This window comes from Vigna angularis, chromosome 4, assembly GCF_016808095.1.
Source record: "Vigna angularis cultivar LongXiaoDou No.4 chromosome 4, ASM1680809v1, whole genome shotgun sequence".
In the NCBI taxonomy this organism is placed as follows: Eukaryota; Viridiplantae; Streptophyta; class Magnoliopsida; order Fabales; family Fabaceae; genus Vigna; species Vigna angularis.
Window position 1 is genome coordinate 8,680,295 of NC_068973.1, and position 20,507 is coordinate 8,700,801.

The 20,507-nt window shown below is 33.6% G+C and overlaps 1 protein-coding gene and 1 long non-coding RNA gene across 4 annotated transcripts in view; one reads left to right on the forward strand and one right to left on the reverse strand.

Moving 5' to 3' along the window:
• Positions 1–1,320: 1,320 nt before the first annotated feature.
• Positions 1,321–2,040, forward strand: LOC128196378 (uncharacterized). The gene is made up of 2 exons (XR_008248645.1): positions 1,321–1,406; positions 1,509–2,040. It is a non-coding gene; the product is annotated as an uncharacterized LOC128196378 (long non-coding RNA).
• Positions 2,041–3,536: 1,496 nt separating this feature from the next.
• LOC108331439 (DExH-box ATP-dependent RNA helicase DExH14) overlaps positions 3,537–20,507 on the reverse strand; it is a 51,009-nt gene continuing 34,038 nt past the window's right edge. For 2 of the 3 annotated variants that reach the window (XM_017566114.2, XM_052877185.1), the window contains 9 exons: positions 18,201–18,268; positions 12,394–12,559; positions 12,221–12,283; positions 9,074–9,169; positions 8,822–8,989; positions 7,796–7,966; positions 6,210–6,359; positions 5,996–6,127; positions 3,537–3,908 (listed from right to left, as the gene is read on the reverse strand). In XM_017566114.2, coding sequence (XP_017421603.2) covers positions 3,837–3,908; positions 5,996–6,127; positions 6,210–6,359; positions 7,796–7,966; positions 8,822–8,989; positions 9,074–9,169; positions 12,221–12,283; positions 12,394–12,559; positions 18,201–18,268 — 1,086 coding nt within the window. In that variant the 3' untranslated portion in view covers positions 3,537–3,836. Of the gene's footprint in view, positions 3,909–5,995; positions 6,128–6,209; positions 6,360–7,795; positions 7,967–8,821; positions 8,990–9,073; positions 9,170–12,220; positions 12,284–12,393; positions 12,560–18,200; positions 18,269–20,507 lie in introns of those variants that run through there. The other variant, XM_052877186.1, reaches the window with a different exon arrangement.

Sequence of the window (20,507 nt, forward strand, 5' to 3'; positions counted from 1 at the left end):
GAAGATCTTAAAGCATGAATTCAAGCCAAACCAATTGGTCTTGTTCTTCAACTTCAGACTGAGGTTATTCCTAGGGACTAAAATCTAAATGGTCTGGACCATTCATTGTGAAATCAGTAAAACCATATGGAAAAGAGGAAACTCATTTTAATGGTTACTTTGTTGGTGGCCCTAAAATGAAAAGTTGTTCATGATATTCCTACTTCAAAAAAAAGGAAGGGTGTTGCAATCACTTCCATTAAGAGGAAGGAACCAAGTCTATTGGTTAAAACTTCAAAAGACTCCTTATCTAGTACTCTCATTCCATCATCACCAATAGCACAATTGAGGCATAAGAATAAGACTTAGCCATGCAACTACTTGAACTGCCAGCATAGTTAGGGCTTCCACTCCTTCCTCAACAATTTTTGCCACTCCTATATCACCTACATCCACTCCTACGACAGGGGAACCCATTGTTGCTACCCATGAATCAATGGGACATGATAAGGTTTTAGACACAGTTCAAGCATCAACGGTTTCTGGACCTAGAAGAAAGATCAATATTGGCTAGAGAGCAAATTTCAAAGGCCTATGGAAAATAGACATTAGGGGAAGCTAGCAAAGCCTGAGAATTACTACAATGAACTCATAGTTCATGATTTTTATGGTAATGCATATCCTCATCAAAATTTTGACAAGAACATGTTTTTATGGATTAGAGGAAAGAAAGTACATTATGACTGGGAGATAATTAAGAGGTACCTGGAAATCCCTATGCTCTTATGTTTGATGAAGAAAGGACAGAGTTTCATAACATGACGAGAGATGTCATAGTGGACCAGCTGACTGAGCTTCTATGTATTCAGGGTTGATCCTTCAAACTAGGCGAAGGTGGTTAGCCTTAGAGGCCTAATAGTGGAAACATGTGAATCTTAATACAAATTTGGGTGACATTTCTCTTCTCTAATATCCTCCCCAACTCCCATGTCTTGAGAATTACATTTGACAAGGCATAATTGCTATATTGTATCATGCAAGGCTATATGCTGGATATTACAAACCTTATAACTGATGATATATTCAAGACAACAATCTTGTAGTGGACAATTCAGGGGACAACTAGGGCATTAAGATATTCAAACTTAATAACAAGCCTATGTAAGATGAAAGGAGTGCTTATTGCTGATCAACCACGAAAGAAATTGAGACTGCCAATCATAATGCCTATTTGGGTTAATTGCGTGAATCCTTTGGATAACGTGGAAGCCTCTATATTCAGAAATAAATCACCAACGCCTCCTACCCTAGCACCAGAATAGACTCCTCAACAACCAACAACACCTCCACATGATCACTTCCATGAGCAGAAGGAAGCCATCCACTCTATCATGACATGAATATCATATATGCAATAACAACTTGCAGTAATAGTGTTTGAAGTTGATTTTGGTTTTAATTTGGCACTTATCTTGCTTTGATTATGTTAAATATTTGTATAAATCATCCCAATTTGACATGTTTTGCAGATTTTGATGACCATAGAGAGTCAAAGGAGAAAAATTAGAAATATGGAGGAATTCTAAGCAAATCTCGGCAAAAAAACTAACTTTGGTGCTTTCGAAGCGGAAACTCAGGGAATCTCAAGCATTGGATCTGAGACTGAGCCATGAAGAATCTTTCTCATAGAAGTTATCTAAAGAACTACAACACAAAAGCACAAGGCATAAGCCACAAAAGAAACCCACCTTGGAAGGAAACCTTTGCAATTGAAGCCATGTTATCACCATTGAAGTCATGCTCTGGAAAGTTTTTAAAAATAGAGTAATTCCTCTGTTTTGAGAGACTTCTGGACAGATTCTAGAGAGATACTTTAGAGAGTTTCTTATACACTTTCTTCTATTAAAGAACATTATTAGAGAGTTAGGAGATGAGGTCTTTTCTTTGTATTGAATTTTTTCCAAGAGGAGCGAAATCTCGTAAGTGTTGAATTGAGATATAACCCTTTAAAATTATCTTGTAATTGGTACTTTTTTATTTATGAAAGTATGCTTTTAATTACATGTTTGTGATTGTTGGATGAATTTTCACTCATCTTACTTCACTGGATTGGGATTGAATGGAAAGTGGTTTAAAGTTGTGGTTCAATCAATTCTCCTCATGCCTCTAAATGTTAGAAATGCATATAAGATTCTAATTAGTTATAGAGTCTTGATCTTAATGCATGTGATCCATTCAAGCAGTCACTAAGGAATCATAGTGAAGTTTGGTGATCTTAGACTCTTGGTGCTAGGAATAAACTTAGAGTTTCATTAAAAGAGAACGCTAAGTACATGATTAATTGCATCTTTGTAATTAACAATTGAAACCTTTACAAGAGAGGGACAAAGTAATATAGTCGAGCTTCAACACATGTTTAATTTTGGATGTCAATCATTTTCAATTCTAAATTGTTTTATGACGCGTTTTACTAACAAAATGGCCTTGTTACAAAAAATCAACTCTATTTTATACTCTAAGCAATTCTTTAACTATTTCATTCACGGTCAAACTAATTAGAATATTATGTATTTTGTCAAATTCTTGCATATACAACACTTGTAATATTGTAAAATACTTAATATACTTGTTGATATATTTAATTGTTTTGTAGAAACGATAACACATATGAAGATGATAAAAGAAATGTTTAAGAAGAAGTAGATGATTCTGCATGAATAAGAATGGTATTTTTGCCCATAGAGTAAGTACTCACGGTTTCTTTTTCTTTCTTTCTGTAGTTGATGAACTTGATGAGTGATCAATTTGAAATTGTGGTGATTGCATTATCCAATGTCAGTTACTTAAACCTTAGTGTGGATTAATATGGTTGTATGCGTGGTTTCACAATTTTCTCTCTTCTACTTTTTCTATTTTTGCCATTCCCATGCTTGCCAAAGTGACAGAGGTGCAAAGTTTTTTTCTTTTGGACTCCCAATCTGCGCGCCTCAGCTATTACAGCTAAATTTGATTTAAAAAAGCTAAGACTTCGATTATATTGTATGTTTTATTTATTTTTAATTACAATTTACTTAAATACTGATTATTGATTTCCTAAATATGGTTTTTTTAATGACTCTAATTGCATTTATAAAGGTTAATAAATAAATCAGAATTGAGAGTGCTTGTAACTACTAAAAATATATAAAGTATTATAGTTTATCTTTAATAATTCACAAACGATATTTATTCTAGGTAACCTAAAGACAGTTTCATATAGGTAACGAACCAACAATATTTCATTTGAGTTTCCTTAAAATACGTATTTGCTTGTTATCATTTGTATACTTGATTTATCAAACTATTAATTACTTCATATCAAGATTATTATGAAGTATACCACATTCAAGAATATCATTTAACATATTAATACCTTTGGAGCCTGGGAAGCATTCTGCAATTACATTCGTAGCATTTTTTCCAATTGAATTACCTTGTTTACCTGTAGTATAGTTTGATATATCTAGTAATACTAGGAGATCCATTTCTTGAACATTTATTTAACGTTAAGACGTCTCTAGGATCTAAGAACGGTAAATATTTGCATTTGCATATGATTATCTGAATGACGACATGATTTGCAAAATATATAAAAATAAAGACATAATATGTGAATAAAATCCTTAAGATTATCTATGGTACATATTAACTACAAAAAAATGCAAATCCTATGGATATGGGTATTACAGATTAAATCTTGGAAAGCTCAAATTGTAGTTAGAAAAAAAAAAAAGAACCACCACGAAACCACACCATATATATATATATAACATGTAGAAATGGTCCTGACCAATGATGGCTCCACGTCTTAACATACATCAAGCTTTTTCAATGGAGTGTTCTTGTTCAAATCCAATGTAACAATCGGAGACTAAAATCAGTTTTACACCCTGCAAGACAATATTACCAACCAGATGCAAGAAAAAGTTACTCAGTACCACCGAATCTAAACCTGATGACAATCTAAAGTCAAATCAAATCAAATAAATAGATGTCAAATTAATTCTGTGAAAATGAACTTTTGCCTTAAGACTCACGTTGTTTAACCATGCTTTAGCTACAAGACCAATACGAGAAAAAAAAATATGTAGTGTATTCATGCCCTAGACTCTAATGCCAAACCTACTTTTTTGGGATGTAAGAGAAATAAGGAATATAAAACAAAGAACGTAAATAAACACAGTTTGTTACACTATGAAGGCCAATTTTGTACAATGCAGCTTCTTTTATTAGTACCAAAGTTTCATTGTTCTGAATTTGATGTCTTCCCTTGAACAAATATTAGAAGCCCCAAGTTACGTAAGTCAAGATTAAATTTAAATTATATTAGAGGGTAATTCATTTTTATAGAAAATTTGAAATACTTTATATGAAAAAATGTTTTGTTTGGGTAAGAAATTATAAAAGAAATTTAAATTTAAATTATAGACATTTATGAATAATTTGATTATTTAAAATTAAATTTCAAATTCTTCATACTTTATTTTCTCTCATGTGCCATTTTATCTTTTTATTCTCTATTAGCTTGAACAATGTGTGTCACTAGCTTGGCTTCGATTGAAACTTGGTAGCAATTTCTTTCAAACTAAAGTCTGTTGTGGTTTATCACCAAAATTATTTTCTGTTGATACAAACTTGTATTATTTTTCATTCAACGTTATTCAATTCTTTTTGTCAACATCTATTTTGATTGTGGCTATATTTTGGGCAAAGTCAACCGGATTTTTTTTGCCAATGTAAGTCAAGGTTATATATCAATTGACAGTCAAGATTTTCTTAATCAACATGGATTTTTCTTTTTTCGGTTGATGTTAGCCAAAGGTATTTTTATCAATGATAGTGGAACTATTTTTTTACTGTTGAGAGTTTTTCAATACAAGTTTATTTTTTGGTAACTAGGCCAAAGATATTTCTCAATTGACATCATTAGGATGTCCAATATAAGTCAAGGTTATTTCTCAATCAATGTTAGCCAAGGTTTTGTTCACCAATATAGGCAGAACTATTTTTTGAAAATGTCAAATAGTTATGCTTCAGCCTCAAAGAGAGTGTTAGAATAGTTTATATCATCCTTTGAGAAAAAAACTGTTTTCTATTGTAGTATCCTAGGGTTTTCTTTTTCTCTTTCATAAGGCTTTTGTTGTAAGCATTTGATCCTTATACATATATGAACATAAATAAACAGTGAGATCTAAATTAAAATCTCTTAAATACTTTTTTCCTTAAGTATTAGGAACATTTCTATTTATTCCTTAATAATATCTTTATATTAGAGAATATCAAATCTCCTCTATTTATTATATTGATTCTTTTCTTCTCATATAAATAAAGCATTCGTGATGTCTCAAGAACAGACTGTTTCAGCCGAATGTCTCTTATTGTTTCAAATAGAGTGTATTTAAATTCCCTTAATATTGTGAAATTTCCTATTCAGACATGTGGTCATTAGTTTGTAGGCAAAGGGTTGTCTCTGGAAAATTACTAGTGCTTGAATGGCAAAGTAGCTAGCACTTCCCATGACAATCCACTAGGTGATTTTGGTAAGAAACAATTAAAATCTTCATAATTTGTAAGCAGAGGGCTTTGATGGTCAAATTACTAGGGCTTGAGTGAGAAAGTTGTTGGAACTTCCCGGTCCTTAAGGTGTTCTTGGTAATAGGTCGATAATTAACAGTTAAGAAATAGGGTGACAAATGTTCTAATTTTCATTTGTTAGAAAATGGAAAACTGATGCTTGAAAATATTTTCATTTCAGCTTCTGATTATCCCTTCATTATTTCCCGGTCCATTTTGGGTGTTACAAGATCCTACTGATGTAATGTAAATAGTTGACAATTCACTTCCACCCTGTAGACATGTATGGGAGACATTGTGTTTCTTGGAAGTTTTGAACAGAATTCATATTATTTGTATCATGAGTGTATGAAGAACAAGAGCTGAAGGAGAACCACAAATTGGATGGATAGAAATCACTTACCTGAAGGTTAGCTGGAGTCAGAGGCAACTTCATTGAGGTATTTAAGTGATCTGAAAAAGAGACTCTTTTCAAAGCATATAGCTCAGATGTAGAGGTATTAGCAAGAACCAACCACCACTGTTCTTCTTTTATCTGTTGTCAAGAAAATGGTAAATAATATTTACCACACACAGACTAGAAATCATAACATTTTTTTATAAGGAAAAAACAAGACCTTTGGAAAACGAGGAACAAATGCTCTAGAGGAGTGTCGTCTTGAATTGATCTTCTCTAATCTGATATTTAATATGTCAGACCTCTCACCATCAGTGTCCCTCCTCTGAACCTTTAATTTCACTTTAATATGAGGGAAATGTTGTAGATCCTGGTCCAAATAAGAGAAACATAAACAAATCAAAAGGGATGATTTTCCAATAAGGTCTTTTTGAAAATATAACATCTATATACAGAAATTAATTATCATATCTTACAGATTGTGTTAAGTGAGAAAGCCTGGTTTTGAGGAGAGCAAGCTTAGTAGATTACATATGGTATACTAAAAGTGCAGTTCACCAAATTCAATCCAAAAATATAGTTGAACGGGAAGAATTTTAGCCATATTTAGGATGTGTTTGTCACATGCCACATCTATGACCGAAACCAACAAAAAATGTAAGGACTAAAACGAATTGAAGGGACTAACGAACATTAAACCTAGATACAGATATCCCCAAAATGACACAAATTGACCTAATTTATTATGCTCCACATTCTATCTACTATTAGAGATCCCACATTGACCTTACAAGCAAGGTGCAAACCTTGCCTTATAAACTAGTTTTGTATAATTGAGTTAGGTTTAAAGTCTACTTCTTAATATAGTATTAGAGTTATTTAGAGCTTATCCTACTCAAATTCATTTGGGGTTGTTGTGTACTTGCTATTGGACTTTTGTTAGACCACCCACAAATATCTAATCCCACATTTAAGATGTTCATTTCTCGGTTAAGGAAGTGTGTTGATCTCATATCAAATAAGGATATGATCAAATCATGATATATTACAGACTCAAACTTCACCTTACAAGCCAATTTTGTAAGAATGAGTTAGGCTTAGAGTCCACTTAAGACTATCTAGCATATTTTATAGGTTTTATTACTCATATCAATAATGCACAACAACCCAGGGTTTGCAACATTGTCCATATGAAGAAAAAAAGTTCTCATCTATTTTTTTAACATCTTCCTATTCCCTGCCCATAATTAAAAATGTTTTCCATTTTAAAAAAATAAATGTATTTGACATGAACTCTACATAGAATATTCAGATAAACACAAAAAAGTCCGTTCCCATCTGTTTAATTCTAAATAAAGCACTTCTTTTTGGTTTTATTGTTTGAAATACTCCATATATTTTATCCTTTGTCAAATTATACTAGTCAATCAAATCAAACGTCCATTATATTTCTGTTAATTACTGGATGGATAATAATAGGCTGTCTCTAAAAATATAAATAATTATGTTTTTAGTCCCTAAAATTTAAAATAAATTTGATTTTAGCTTTCCAAATTTTAAAAAGTTCATTTTAGTCCTTGATATTTTAGTTTCTAATTACTAAATTTGAAGGACTAAAACGAATATTTTTTTGGGTAACCAAAATTGGACTCACTTCAAATTTTAAGGATGAAAAACATAATTAACTCAATAAAAACCAACTTGGGAAACACGTTGACAATTAAAGCTAGAGGGACTAAAACTGTAGTACATTTAAATAAAAATCTAGAATGAGCATTTAAAATAAAAGTTATTAGGACTCTTTACCTGGTGCAATCTTGAAGCTGGGAAATTTGCAGTTACAGTTTGCAATGCTGTTTTGGGAATGTCTAGTAATTCCTGTACACTAGAAATTCCTCTTTGGCTAAGAGAACTTATCAGATCTGTATTCATGCAAGGAAGCATCCATAAGGAAGAGTCCTTGCCAAACCACAAGCCCTAAAAGCAGGTCAAAAGATTTCAGGTCATTATGAGCACAATTTTATTGAAAGCGCAGATTTCAAATATATGCAGTGGAACAATCAAAGGAAAGAAATAATATCTTTTTGATACAATGATGACTACAAACACAGTAACTTGTCTTGGTTGACACATGTTACAATCAAATCATGAAAGACGTTATGCTGTATCCAGTTCTAATCTCCTTCCCCTTCAAAATGAGAACTGAAGAAATTAAACCTAGATAATAATATGACACCACAACACCAGAACATTCTAGCTTTAGCACTTAAAATTAAGTTCTTATTTGTCAATTACTATAACCAAGTAAAGCGGTAAGAAATTAATTGGTACCTTTAAATCATACAATTTGTGGATTATATGATACAAACTACAAAATAAATCATGGAAACGACATGAAAAGCAACTATTCATAAGTCATCAACTATGCAAAGGAACATGGAAAGGAGCTGTTGCTGGAAGTGGCTATTAGTTTTTGGATTTGGAGATCATGGACTTCATATTTCTAGGGACGGTAAAAAGATTTGTAGTCCCAAACCTTTGGACACTCTGAAATGTAAATGTAATGTGGTACAACTAATATAACTGAGGCAGTTATTTAGTATTTATTGCTGATCCATCATTGGATAATGAAGCTTTAATTTAGTGCATATTTTGACCTCAATTGGCTTACTTTTAGAAAAGCTTTGGATCAAAATGTTTAACAAAAACCTTAAAGCCTTTTATTAAGTGTAAAATGGACAGATAATGAGAACAAAATTGCCCTATCTAATAAACCATCCAATTTCCCAGAATGAAGAAAGAGCAGCTGCAGAATAAAACTGGAAAGAATACCTGCATGATCATTTGCAGGAGGCGCATGCAAGTAATTGAGCTAGAAAGCCACCCACTGTTTGCACATATATCAATCATTGCCTGAATTATGCGTATACTCTGATCTAATACGGATTTCAAGTCTGTGACATAGTCACTAATTGGTAACTCCAATTGAGAAAAATGAGCCTGTGCCCCAAAAACTTGTATGGTTATGTACATAAGCAAGGAAAGTTAAAAGAATTTTACCATCCTAATTAATGGTTGACTGACCTGAAACAGAAGATTTGCTTTGATGTGAGGGTCGTCTAGACGGTTCTTATCCACCGGATATTTAACTTTCTCAGACAGAGCTTCATTGTAATTTTCCTACAAGAAAAGAACCATATACCAAATTTTGGATAATACTATTTTAGACAGCCAATAGTGTTCATATATATAAAAATAAGAGGAAGCTTTACAGCTAAGTAATTAACAGGAAGATGGTTTGTTTGGAGCATGATTCAAGAAAGGAGATGCAAAAACATTATTTAAAAAGAATTCCATACATCATGGGCAAGATTCAATGGTATTATGTAGCATGCTTCAGTTTTGATAGATAAAATTTCAGAATAAAGGGATGGCATACCTATCGAAGGTAGGGAAAGCCTCTGAACTCAAAGACCATTTATAAAGGACTTAAATAAAATTTTCTCAAACAGCAAGGAGGGTCTAACATACACACAAAGGCAAGATCGAAATTTGCTCAACTAAACCACCCCCTTAGAATTTGGAATGCTTCAAATTGCTGTATAACTAATAATTTGTTTAAAAATGACTAATTCATTTTTTTAAACAGTTAATTTTGGAGAAGAATTTTAAACTATAAATTGAAACCATGATTTTCGCTAAGCTATTTATATACATTTTTCAGTCATTAGATGAAACAATTCACATTTCATTTCCTCCTTTTTGAATCAAAAGGTGAAATGATTCATTTCATTAGGCTAAAATTATTTTTTCTACACCAGGATCCTCAGTGAGAGTCATATGTACGAGTTATTCATTTTATTTTCAGCTATTCTTCATAAAATTTATAGTTTTTCTTAGAACTTGGGTTAGGACTAACTCGACCTAGCAAAATCAGCTCTTTAGTTGAAAGGTTATTCTCCACTTCTATACCATAATTTGGTCATATCACTACTGGATGTGGAATCTCCAACATACACATCTCATGCTAAGGACTAGAGATCTCAAGTAAAAAGTTTGTAGGACTAAACGTTTGATTTGGCTATTAGAATAGCAGAGCCTATGGCCTAGCCTGTTAGCCTATTTAGAGGCCTTCTTTATATTTCGCCAAGTAAATATACACCTGAGTCATTCCCCAGGGAGAATACTGTGCAAAAATCAGAGAAGATAGGGGGTTGTATCTGGGGCATTCTTAGACTTGGTAAGAATGCTAATGGGCAGTTTTGTAATATCATGGGGTTGCCCAAAAGAAGATGGGTCTGCTGCACCAGGTGGAGCCAGTCAAAAGGGTGGAGAAGAATGTATGAGGGGCAACAAGAAAACTTTTGCACAGACCTTGAATAACACCTTTGACGTTTCATGAGCCAAATTCCCACTCCTTGTGTCAAAGGAGATCTTGTAACACTGCAGATTAACAAGGAGGACTACTTGGCTTGTTTTGAAGATTGTAAGAACCACTTACATGGTTGCATAACTCTTCACAAAGTGGAAAAACCCATGATCCATCTTGAGTTTTGCTCCAAAATCAGAAAATCTTCGTCTTCTTTAGGTTCGTGAAAGGCTATCCCTCAAGGGAAAGGGTGATATGAATTCGGGTTTTACTCAAAGGAGGATATGAAGCATGTCCAGGAAGCAGGATCTTGGAGTCCTTTACCTGGAGTGTCAAGGGTTTTTGTCTAGACAAAGGACTTCATCTCAGCTATGGTGAAATTAACATAAGCCCATGGAGTACAGGAAACCTAGAGCATTATTCTCATTTGCCAGAGGAATTGGAACACCTCTTTCTTTGGGTGATTGTACACTGGCCAGACCAAGACGTTCTTTTGCAAGAATATTGTTTGCAAATTATAGTGGAGAGAAAAGGCTTTGCTTTGGTGGTTGATCTGGAATATTTTCAGAATTTTGTGTTTGGTTTTGTTTTTCTTAATGCTTTCGTGAGAGAAATTCATATATAAAAAAGTCTTAATTGAGTTTTAAGTCCCTCATAAATTTAAATATTTTTAATTGAGTCTCTATTATATTTTGTTTGTCTATTGTGTATTCAAAAATTTTATATTTTTCATTGAAGTCCCATCATTTAATTTTTTTACTTAAGTGAGTGATTGTTATATTGCCTTGTCATCTTACTTCTTTGTCTCCATGTGTTAAGAAATGTGAAATTTTGAAATGTGAAATTTTGTGATTAATATAAAATATTGTGAGAGTGACTTCTATTGTTTCAATATTGTCTCATTAACCACCAAACCTCGCAACCCGTGAAGACAAGGAAGAAAGACGACGGAACAAAATAATAGCTACAACACCCAATTGATGAAAAAACTAAATGATGCAAACTTAATTGAAAAATATAAAATTTTTGAGTATTCAATAGACAACAAAAATTTAATAGAAACTTAATAAAGCTGAATAAAATTATGAACAACCAATAAGTTAAAAGAAATCATCCAGCCTACTCACAATTTTTTTATAAATTATAATAATGTTTTTTCATTTATGAAATGAATTTATTAATTTAGAAAAATATTAACTACAAAATTTAATATATTTTTTATTTTTTATTATATTTAATTTATAGACTTAATAGACATTTTTATAACATGAGGCCTAGCCTATTTAATAAAATAGGCTTTTATAAAAGCTCAAGCCAAGCCTTTTTTTTAGACAAGGTAGGCCAAGTTAGGTTTTAAATGGGATAGGCCATAGGCCCCAGTTGGGCAACCTGGCCTATTCTCAACCCTAGCAAATAGTCTTATAATAGATGGGTGGTTGTAGTCTAATTGGCCCAAGAATGATTGATAGAAGAAAGCTTTGATACCATCTTAAAATTACTCAACCCCACAAAATCAATTTGTAAAGAGGATTATCATCCATTTAAATACTTTATTTTGATGATTTCCAACAATTGGGATCATTTCAACTATGCAAACCAATTTCTTACTATATAGCAAAACTGCAGTAATCTTATATGCATAAATTGGATCATCACACAAGTAGGCACAAATCTTGTAACTATAGTGTGCAATTGACTTTAGAGATTAAAGTACAATTGATAATGAATGATGACAAAATCTATAAATTAGAATTTTACATATTTGTGGTTTGATATCCCTCCCCTCACATATTTACAAAAGTCTGAACTTTTTTTATTAAAAGGTTATCAACTCCAATCTTTATAGCAATTAAAACAATTACCTCATTATGACGCACAGGTAATTCATCAAATTCAGAAGCAGCAGATAAGATATGCAGAAAGACCTGCAGGAAGAGGAAAATCTATGCATTATGATTTTAAACAATTAACATAAAAGATAATTCAAACAATGAAGATGTCAAAAGTCCAGAAAAGGTAAAATTGTATGTCTTACTTCAAGTGATGTATCTGGACCTATGTTAGAACCAAACATAGATACAGTCATGTAGCTGAGGTAATACTGAGATGCAATTGAACCCAACATCATGGGCTCCACCTTCTCTTCATCCATTTTTATGCATCCGCTGTCTTCCAAATCCTCAAATGTGTCCTGCACTAAGCTGTTAAAAGAAAACTGTCAGCCAAAATAACCCTGTTGAGAACAGTTACCACACTACTTTCAGCTTTTGGCAGGTAAAGTGAGAAATAAGCTTGCGTCTTGGAAAGTAAAAATGTTGAGTATGATGGGATGGGTCCACTAGGTGAACTCTGTGATTGCAGTTATTTTGCCTCTATGATACTATTTTGGGAAATACTTTTTGAACTATTGGTAAAGGAGATAAAATCAATTTTTGGAATGACATCTGGTGTTCGTCAAGGTGCATATCTAAGCAAGTAGGTGTGCCATATGGTGACAGTGTAAAGCTCTCAGCCACAGTTCAATCTGCTCAGGTTCAGGTGATTTGTCGGGTCTGATTATATTTGAAGATCTGGATGTCCCGAATTGGAAATTAGAAGAACCTGACTTACTTTCCCAAAGTCTCTGGGTTTATGGAAAATTATGCATAACAGAATGCCTACTGATACAGCAGTGCAGTGCAGGGGTGTTCATCTTTGTTCAATGTCCTCCTTGTGTAGAAAAGAAGAGGAATCTTTGTATCATTTCGTTTTTGAGTGTCTACTGTACTGTATATTTGGTCCTGGCTGAAGCAAATTTTTAATGATTTGAATTTCGGTTCTCCTATGCTTCTGATCAATTTTTTAAAGCAAAAATATAGCCCTCTAGTTAAACTCATTAGGCTGGCTGTAGCAGTTTCTGCTATTGTTTGGATGATTTGGCACATGAGAAATCACTCAAGATTTCAAAATCCTATTGATCCTATTGATTTAAACACTGCAATTCGTTCTATTTTAAATTTTGTTAGACTTGTAGGTAATTTTTCAACCAAAATGATGCATAATACAGTATATGATTTTAAGGTTCTAAATTTTTTTGGCATCAATACTTGGCCCGGAGATCTTCTTCCTTTATGCAAGTTATTTGGAGGTTTCCAAGAGTGAATTGGATAAAAGTCAATAGTGATGGAGTGCTAGAAGTCGTCTAAGATTAGCTGCTTGTGCTGGTATTTTAGAGAAAATAGAGGGGAATACATTGTGATTCAGCTCTGGTTTGCCAAACACTTTCATCCCCATCAATGGTTCCTTGGATGCTAAGAGGAAGATGGTGAAAATGTTTGAAATTTTGTAGTGATATAGAGTTTAAAGTTTAAGATATTTTTCGGGAAGGGAATCACTGTGCTAATATATTGGCCAATTTAGGCTTGGATAATAGGGAAGATTTTAAATGGTAGACAGTTATGCCTTCGGTTATCAATTTAGAATTATTTTTCATAACATATCAAATTCCTATGTTTAGGAAAGTTTAGCTTCTTGGGAAGTTTGGTCTTGAAGTTTTTGTTCATGGGTATGGTTTGCCCTATTTATGTTGTAATTAGAGGAAAATATTCCTAATTAGAGAAAATATTTATAGAATCTTCCCAATTAGAGAAGATATCTATAGAATCTTCTTCGTTACAGAAAATATCGGTAGGATCTTCTAATTTATTTTTCAGTGTATTACTTCCTTATTTCCCTTTTTCAGAAGATTAGATTGTTATAAATAGAGGTAAGGAGAATGTAATAGATATGAACGAAAATAATAAAAATCATTCTCTTTTTCAAGATGGTATCAAAACTCTCAATCTTGGGAGCTCTGTTTCTGCTACAACAATAGCCACCGCCGCCACTATCCGGTCAATGTGGCTGCCGCCGTAGCCGATTGGGGTCATTGATAGGGCTGAAAGGTGCGCCCAACTCCGGCAAACACAATGCCAAAAATCGCTCCGTGAAAGAAGTCGCCACGCGCCTCCATTGTTGCTTGCGCATGAAGCCAATGTGCCTAGCTCCGGCGAGACCCACTCGTCACCGCCGTCACAGAAGAGGTTGATGACGTCTCATTTATCCCAGATTTGAGCAGATCTGACTTTTAAGTTCTGCACCTTTTTGCCAGTGTAACCCACACGTCTGAATTTTAAGGTCGATGACACTTGATTGCGTTCCAAGGGATGTTTGAGGTAAAAATTATACCTTTGGGTCCTAATGATCTTCCAAATGTGGTGGGTGCCTATCAGTTGGATGGTCAGAATTTCTTACAATGGAGCCAGTACATTTAAAGGATTCGTAAGAGACGTTGAAGACTTGATCACATAGATGGAGGAGAGTCAAGACCAGACGACACTCATTTTCCAATTTGGGACATGAAGATTCACTATTTATGACTTGGATGTGGCATTACTGAGATAAGTCGAAATTATGTTTCATTCTTCTGCCAAAGAGATATGGAATGATTTACATAGTACTTTTTCATTAAAAAAAAAGATTTTGCTGCATGCTATGACATTGAAAGAAGGATATTTAATACAAAACCGGACTTCCTTCCCGTATCAAAATATCACGGAATCCTAAATGGATTTTGGATTGAATTAAATCAGTACCAAACAACTAAGATGTGTAAAATAGATGCTACCACACATGCTGAAGCCGTGAAAAGAGGAAGAATCTTTAAATTTCTCGATGGCCTGAATCATGACTACAACCCAGTCCGGGTACAAATCTTAAGAAGAGAAAAATTACCATCCCTATCAGAAGTATCTTTTATGGACCTTGCCATGGGGAAGACGATTTTAACTCTAAGGAGTAGAGTGGATTGTATCTGTTGGAGTATGATGACCAAAGCAAAACAAACATCATGAGTCAACAAGCTACATCTGAGACGTGGGCAAATTCCCAAATATGGTTACATCATAAAAGGCTTGGGCATCCTTCATTCAATCTTATCAAGTCCTTATTTCTCATTTGTTTACCAAGGAGTCTCTGTTGAGTCTTTTAATTGTGATATTTGTTTATTGTCAAAACATCATCATGCATTTTATCCAATTAAGAATAAAAAGAGTACTTCTAAATTTGATTTAATTCACTCTGCCGTTTAGGACCTGTCGTACAATCTATTTCCGAAGCCAAATGGTTCATTACCTTTATTGACGATTGTACCCGAGTCATGTGGACATACCTTATAAAAAATAAATCAGAAGTTTTCCAAATCTTTGTTAATTTTTTTTGTCTTGTCCAAAATCAATTTGGAACAAAATGGGGTTTCAGAAAGAAAGAATCGTCATCTTCTTGAAGTAATTAAAGCTCTTCTTTTTCGAATGTTTGTTCCAAAAAATTATTGGGTAGAAGTTGTGTTAACTGCTACATATCTCTTCAACAAGTTACCTACTCGTATCCTAAACGGCATTAGTCCTGTAAAGTCTCTATTGTCTTTTGTTCCTTCTTCTCCCCTAATAACTAGTCTACCTAGTCGAATCTTTAGATGTATTGTTTTTGTTCACTCTCATCATCCTAACCTCAATAAATTAGATCCCAAAGCTCTTAAATGTGTCTTTATGCAGTATCCTTCTAATAAAAAAGGGTACAAATGTTATCATCCTCAGATTTGTCGCGTCTTTATCACCATGGATGTCACCTTTCATGAAACACAATTCGTTCATGTTAGTCCACCACTTCAGGTAGAGAAAGCACTTGAAGTGGATAAACTCTCCTTGTCATTACCATGTTTGACTTTGCATAATGCCCAAAATCTGAGCAATGAAGCTACCGTAGTCCACATTCAGGAAGAAGAGGAAGAAGACATTTTGTGGCAAAAAAAATGAAAGAAGAAAACAACCCACCTCGACTCTCGAGCAAGAAAAATTGCTACGCTGGAGGTAAGGATCCTTGAAGATAACAGTGAGGAGGTAAGTATTACTAAGGAGTTACCCATTTCATTGAAAAAGGACAAAAGATCATGTGTTAAATATCTTATTTCTCAGTATGTTTGCACTAACAATCTCTCTGATAAGTACAAACAAAAGCTTCATTGCTGCCATTGATGCTACATAAATTCCTACCTCAATCAAGGACGCCATGAAACTTGAACATTGGAATCAAGCCATGAAAGAAGAGATGAATGCATTAGAAAGAAATTCAACTTGGGAGATTATTGATAAACCAAGAGACAAGAAGGCAGTAGGGTGTAGATGGATATTCACAGCGAAACATAAGGCAGATGGGACAACAGAAAGATATAAAGCTAGATTGATGGCAAAAATGAATATAGTTTGAGTTGTTCTCGCTTTGGCTGCCCATTTTGGATGGGACTTACACCAGTTGGATGTGAAGAATGCCTTTCTTCATGGAAATCTAGAAGAAGCAGTGTACATGGAGATTCCCCCAAGTTTTGAAGTGAAAAATGAAAGAAACAAGGTATGCCCCCTAAAGAAAGCTTTGTATGGTCTTAAGCAATCCCCTAGAGCATGGTTTGGAAGATTTACAAAAGCAATGGTTTCCTTGGGATACAAACAAAGCCAAGGAGATCATATTCTATTCATCAAGCACTCTTCTACAGGGAAACTCACTCTATTGCTTGTCTATGTGAATGGCATGATTATTGCAGGAGAAGGTAAAACAAAAAAAAAAATTGGCAGCCTAATTTGAAACGAAAGACCTAGGAAAATTCAAATTCTTTCTTGGAATAAAGGTTGCTTGCTCCAGTAATGGAATTTTCATCTTTCAAAGGAAATATGTATTTGATGTCCTCAAAGAAAGAGGAAAGTTGGGATGTAGAACCTCAACAATTCTTATAGAACAAAATCATAGAATTGGAAGTGAAGAAAGTGCTCCATTAGAGAAGGCCTAATATCAGAGATTGGTAGAAAATTTGATTTATATATCACACATAAGACCAGACGTTGCTTATGCAATTATAATAGTGAGCCAATTTATGCATGATCCAAGAGAGAGACACATACAAGCAGTCGATAAAATTCTCCAATACTTGAAGTCAACTTCTAGGTATTGTGTGTATTTTAGAGATAGTATGGTAACGTGGAGAAGCAAAAAGAAAGATATTGCAGAAGCTGAATTCCAAGCTCTTGCTCAAGGAATATGTGAAGGACTCTCGATGAAAATCATTTTGGGTGACCTTAAAGTCAAGGTGGACAACCTTGATCAACTACATTGTGACAATAAGTCTACCATGAGCATTGCCCATAATCCAGTACAACATGACAGGACCAAATACATTGAGATTGACAGACATTTCATCAAAGATAATTTATACAAAGACTTTGTAATTACAACTCATGTTCCTACAGAATTTTAGATAGCATATAATTTTACAAAAGGGCTCCCTCTGGATAGAATTCAAGATCTTGTAGACAAGTTGGAAATGATTGATATTCATTTACTAACTTAAGGGGGAGTGTTGTAATTAGAGGAAAACATTCCTAATTAGAGAAAATATCTATAAAATCTTTCTAATTAGAGAAAATATTTATAGGTTCTTCTAGTTTATTTTTTAGTATATTATTTTCTTATTGCCCTTTTTTTAGAATATTAGATTGTTACAAATAGAGGTAAGGAGAATGTAATAAATATGAATGAAAATAATAAAATTCATTCTCTTTTTCAAGAATTTATTTTGTTATTTTTTTTAATAATATTTTTCATATGATGGCAAATGATAGATGTACTTTAGGGTGTCAGCCTAGCCGAGATGTACTTTAGGTTGCAGCCTAGCCGAGATGCCAAAGGATATAGTGTTGCCTTGATCTTTTCTTAAAAAAAAATAACTACAACACTGTAATGACATGAAGTTAAAAAAAAATTATTTCATATCATTACCTAGACAAATATGAATTCAGAAACTCGGAGTCAGGGTTCTCCAGTCCATAGTATGCCGGATTTACCATCTGTCACAAAATGCCCATTAAGCACGTATGTAGAAAACTCATACAACAATAAATACAAATACAAATTTTAACCAAATTTGATAAACAGTAACCCATTAACCACCTTTCAAACATCAATATTTTAACCAAATCTCCTCTCTCAATTTCAACTTTTTTATTTAGAAAAATAAGGGCTATAAGATTCTGACATGTTGTACTCACACACAAGTGTGCAGAAATGTACATGGTGCATGCACACACATATAGGGGGAGACACTTTTTTGTATAACCCATATGCTAATTTCATGTCAAATTCAACTAAAATGACTATAATACCTCACTTGGCTATAAATTGCTAAGATATCATGAAACATGCCAATTGTCTGCAATCTTATTTAGCAATAAGCTTTCATTTCCATCAAATTTCCTTCTCTGTAGTGATGAACCAGAAATCTATATTTCTCAGGATATAAACTGATTGTAAAAAATAGTAGGTAAAAAGATTGCTTTCATTTTGATGGAGGGGGATGATATGGAAGGATGTTGTAAATAGCATATTATTAAGATAAAAGTATTCTCAATATCTCCATAGTAATTAGGAAAAAATAGAGATAACGAGAATGTAAATGGTGTGATTGTTATCAATAAAATAATTCTTTATTTTCCAACATTGTTTAAGTTGATATTAGAGCTCCCAATATTTGCAGCCCTATTTTTGTTGCCACATTAATTGCCATCATTGCCGTTGCTCACCATCAAAGTTCAAGTTAGTGGTATGCCAAAAAAGTGTGCTCCACTCGTGACAGCATAAGATAGGGTTGTCGAGACCCCTTGAGCACCAAGTGGTGGTGATATCCCATTCAAGTATGATTTGGTTTTATTGACAAACAAGTTCTTTTGTTAGAAATTCTAGTGATAAGAGTTGAATCTTTGTTATCTTTTAGTTTACTAATTTTTAAGTTCTTTTGTTAGAACAAATTATTGAATCATGGTAGTAAGTATAATACGACACATGATACGAATCGTGCGATATGATACTATTCTCCACCTCCACGATACAAATCGCTTGAAGACTCGTTCTTGCTTCCATATCGTGTTCGTATTGTACAACTAGATCTTCAAATCTCATGAATCGCTCCAAATTGCCCCGAATCGTAGCGAATAGTAACATCAATAGGCAGAGATGTCACTCACGATGGCACCTCTCCCGACGACTACTCCTATTGCAACAACTCTCGCAAGGACGCCTTTCACAATGACACCTCTCATGGTGGTGCCTCTTGTTGCCTCGTTGTGTAATCCCTCCCAACGATGAAAGAGAAGAAACTGACAAACCTCGCGACAATGACACCTCTCTCGATTGCTACTCACGTCACGACTATCATGACATCTACGTACCTGGCGATGGCATGGCCTAGACTTGTGTGTTCGTGACAAAAGATGGATAACCCTAGGAAATTTAGTGGGTTGGAATTGGGACCCGTTTTTAACCTAAAATTATAGTCCATTTTGTTTAAAACATTTTAAAGCCCAAATAGTAAATGGTGACTCCCTCTAAACTACTATTGCACCCAAAGAAAAAAAAGTGACTCTAGAAACTATCATTGAACCCAAAAAATTATTCTCTTTGGGTCAACATTTATCAACCCATATTTTTTTTTTCATTTAACAAAGGAGTTGGGACATACAATCTAACTCAATCCAACCATTATTATATTAACTTAATTTATCCACTATACAACCACACTTTTTTAGTGTAGTTGTTATTATAAATTACATCTTTACATGTTTGTGTCTTGTATGTTACTTTTTTAAAATGTTTATGAATCTTACGATTCTCGATATGAAAAATAAGCTTTCTAATATGTGATATTTTTCATGATTCAACTACAATGGAACGAATCAATAACTAAGTCCTCTGAAACCATATACCCTACCCAACAAAAGTAAGAGTTTGACCATTTGTTTGGGGTTGTTTGGATTTTTTATTCAAGAGCAACTAATCACAACTCCTTTTCCTAAGTTCATCAATTTTTATATCAGTATGACTAGAGAACAACTCAAGACAAGTTGAAAATGTTAATAGTGTGCCCACATGTGGATTCAGGAATATAACTTTAGAACATGTCTTACATGTAATAAAGGATGTTTTACATGTCTCACATTGTAATAAAGGATGTTTTACATGTCTCCCAGTGTCTTATCTTTGAACAAAAATCTTACAAAAGATTTCAATTGTTCAATAACTTTTTTTCTCTTA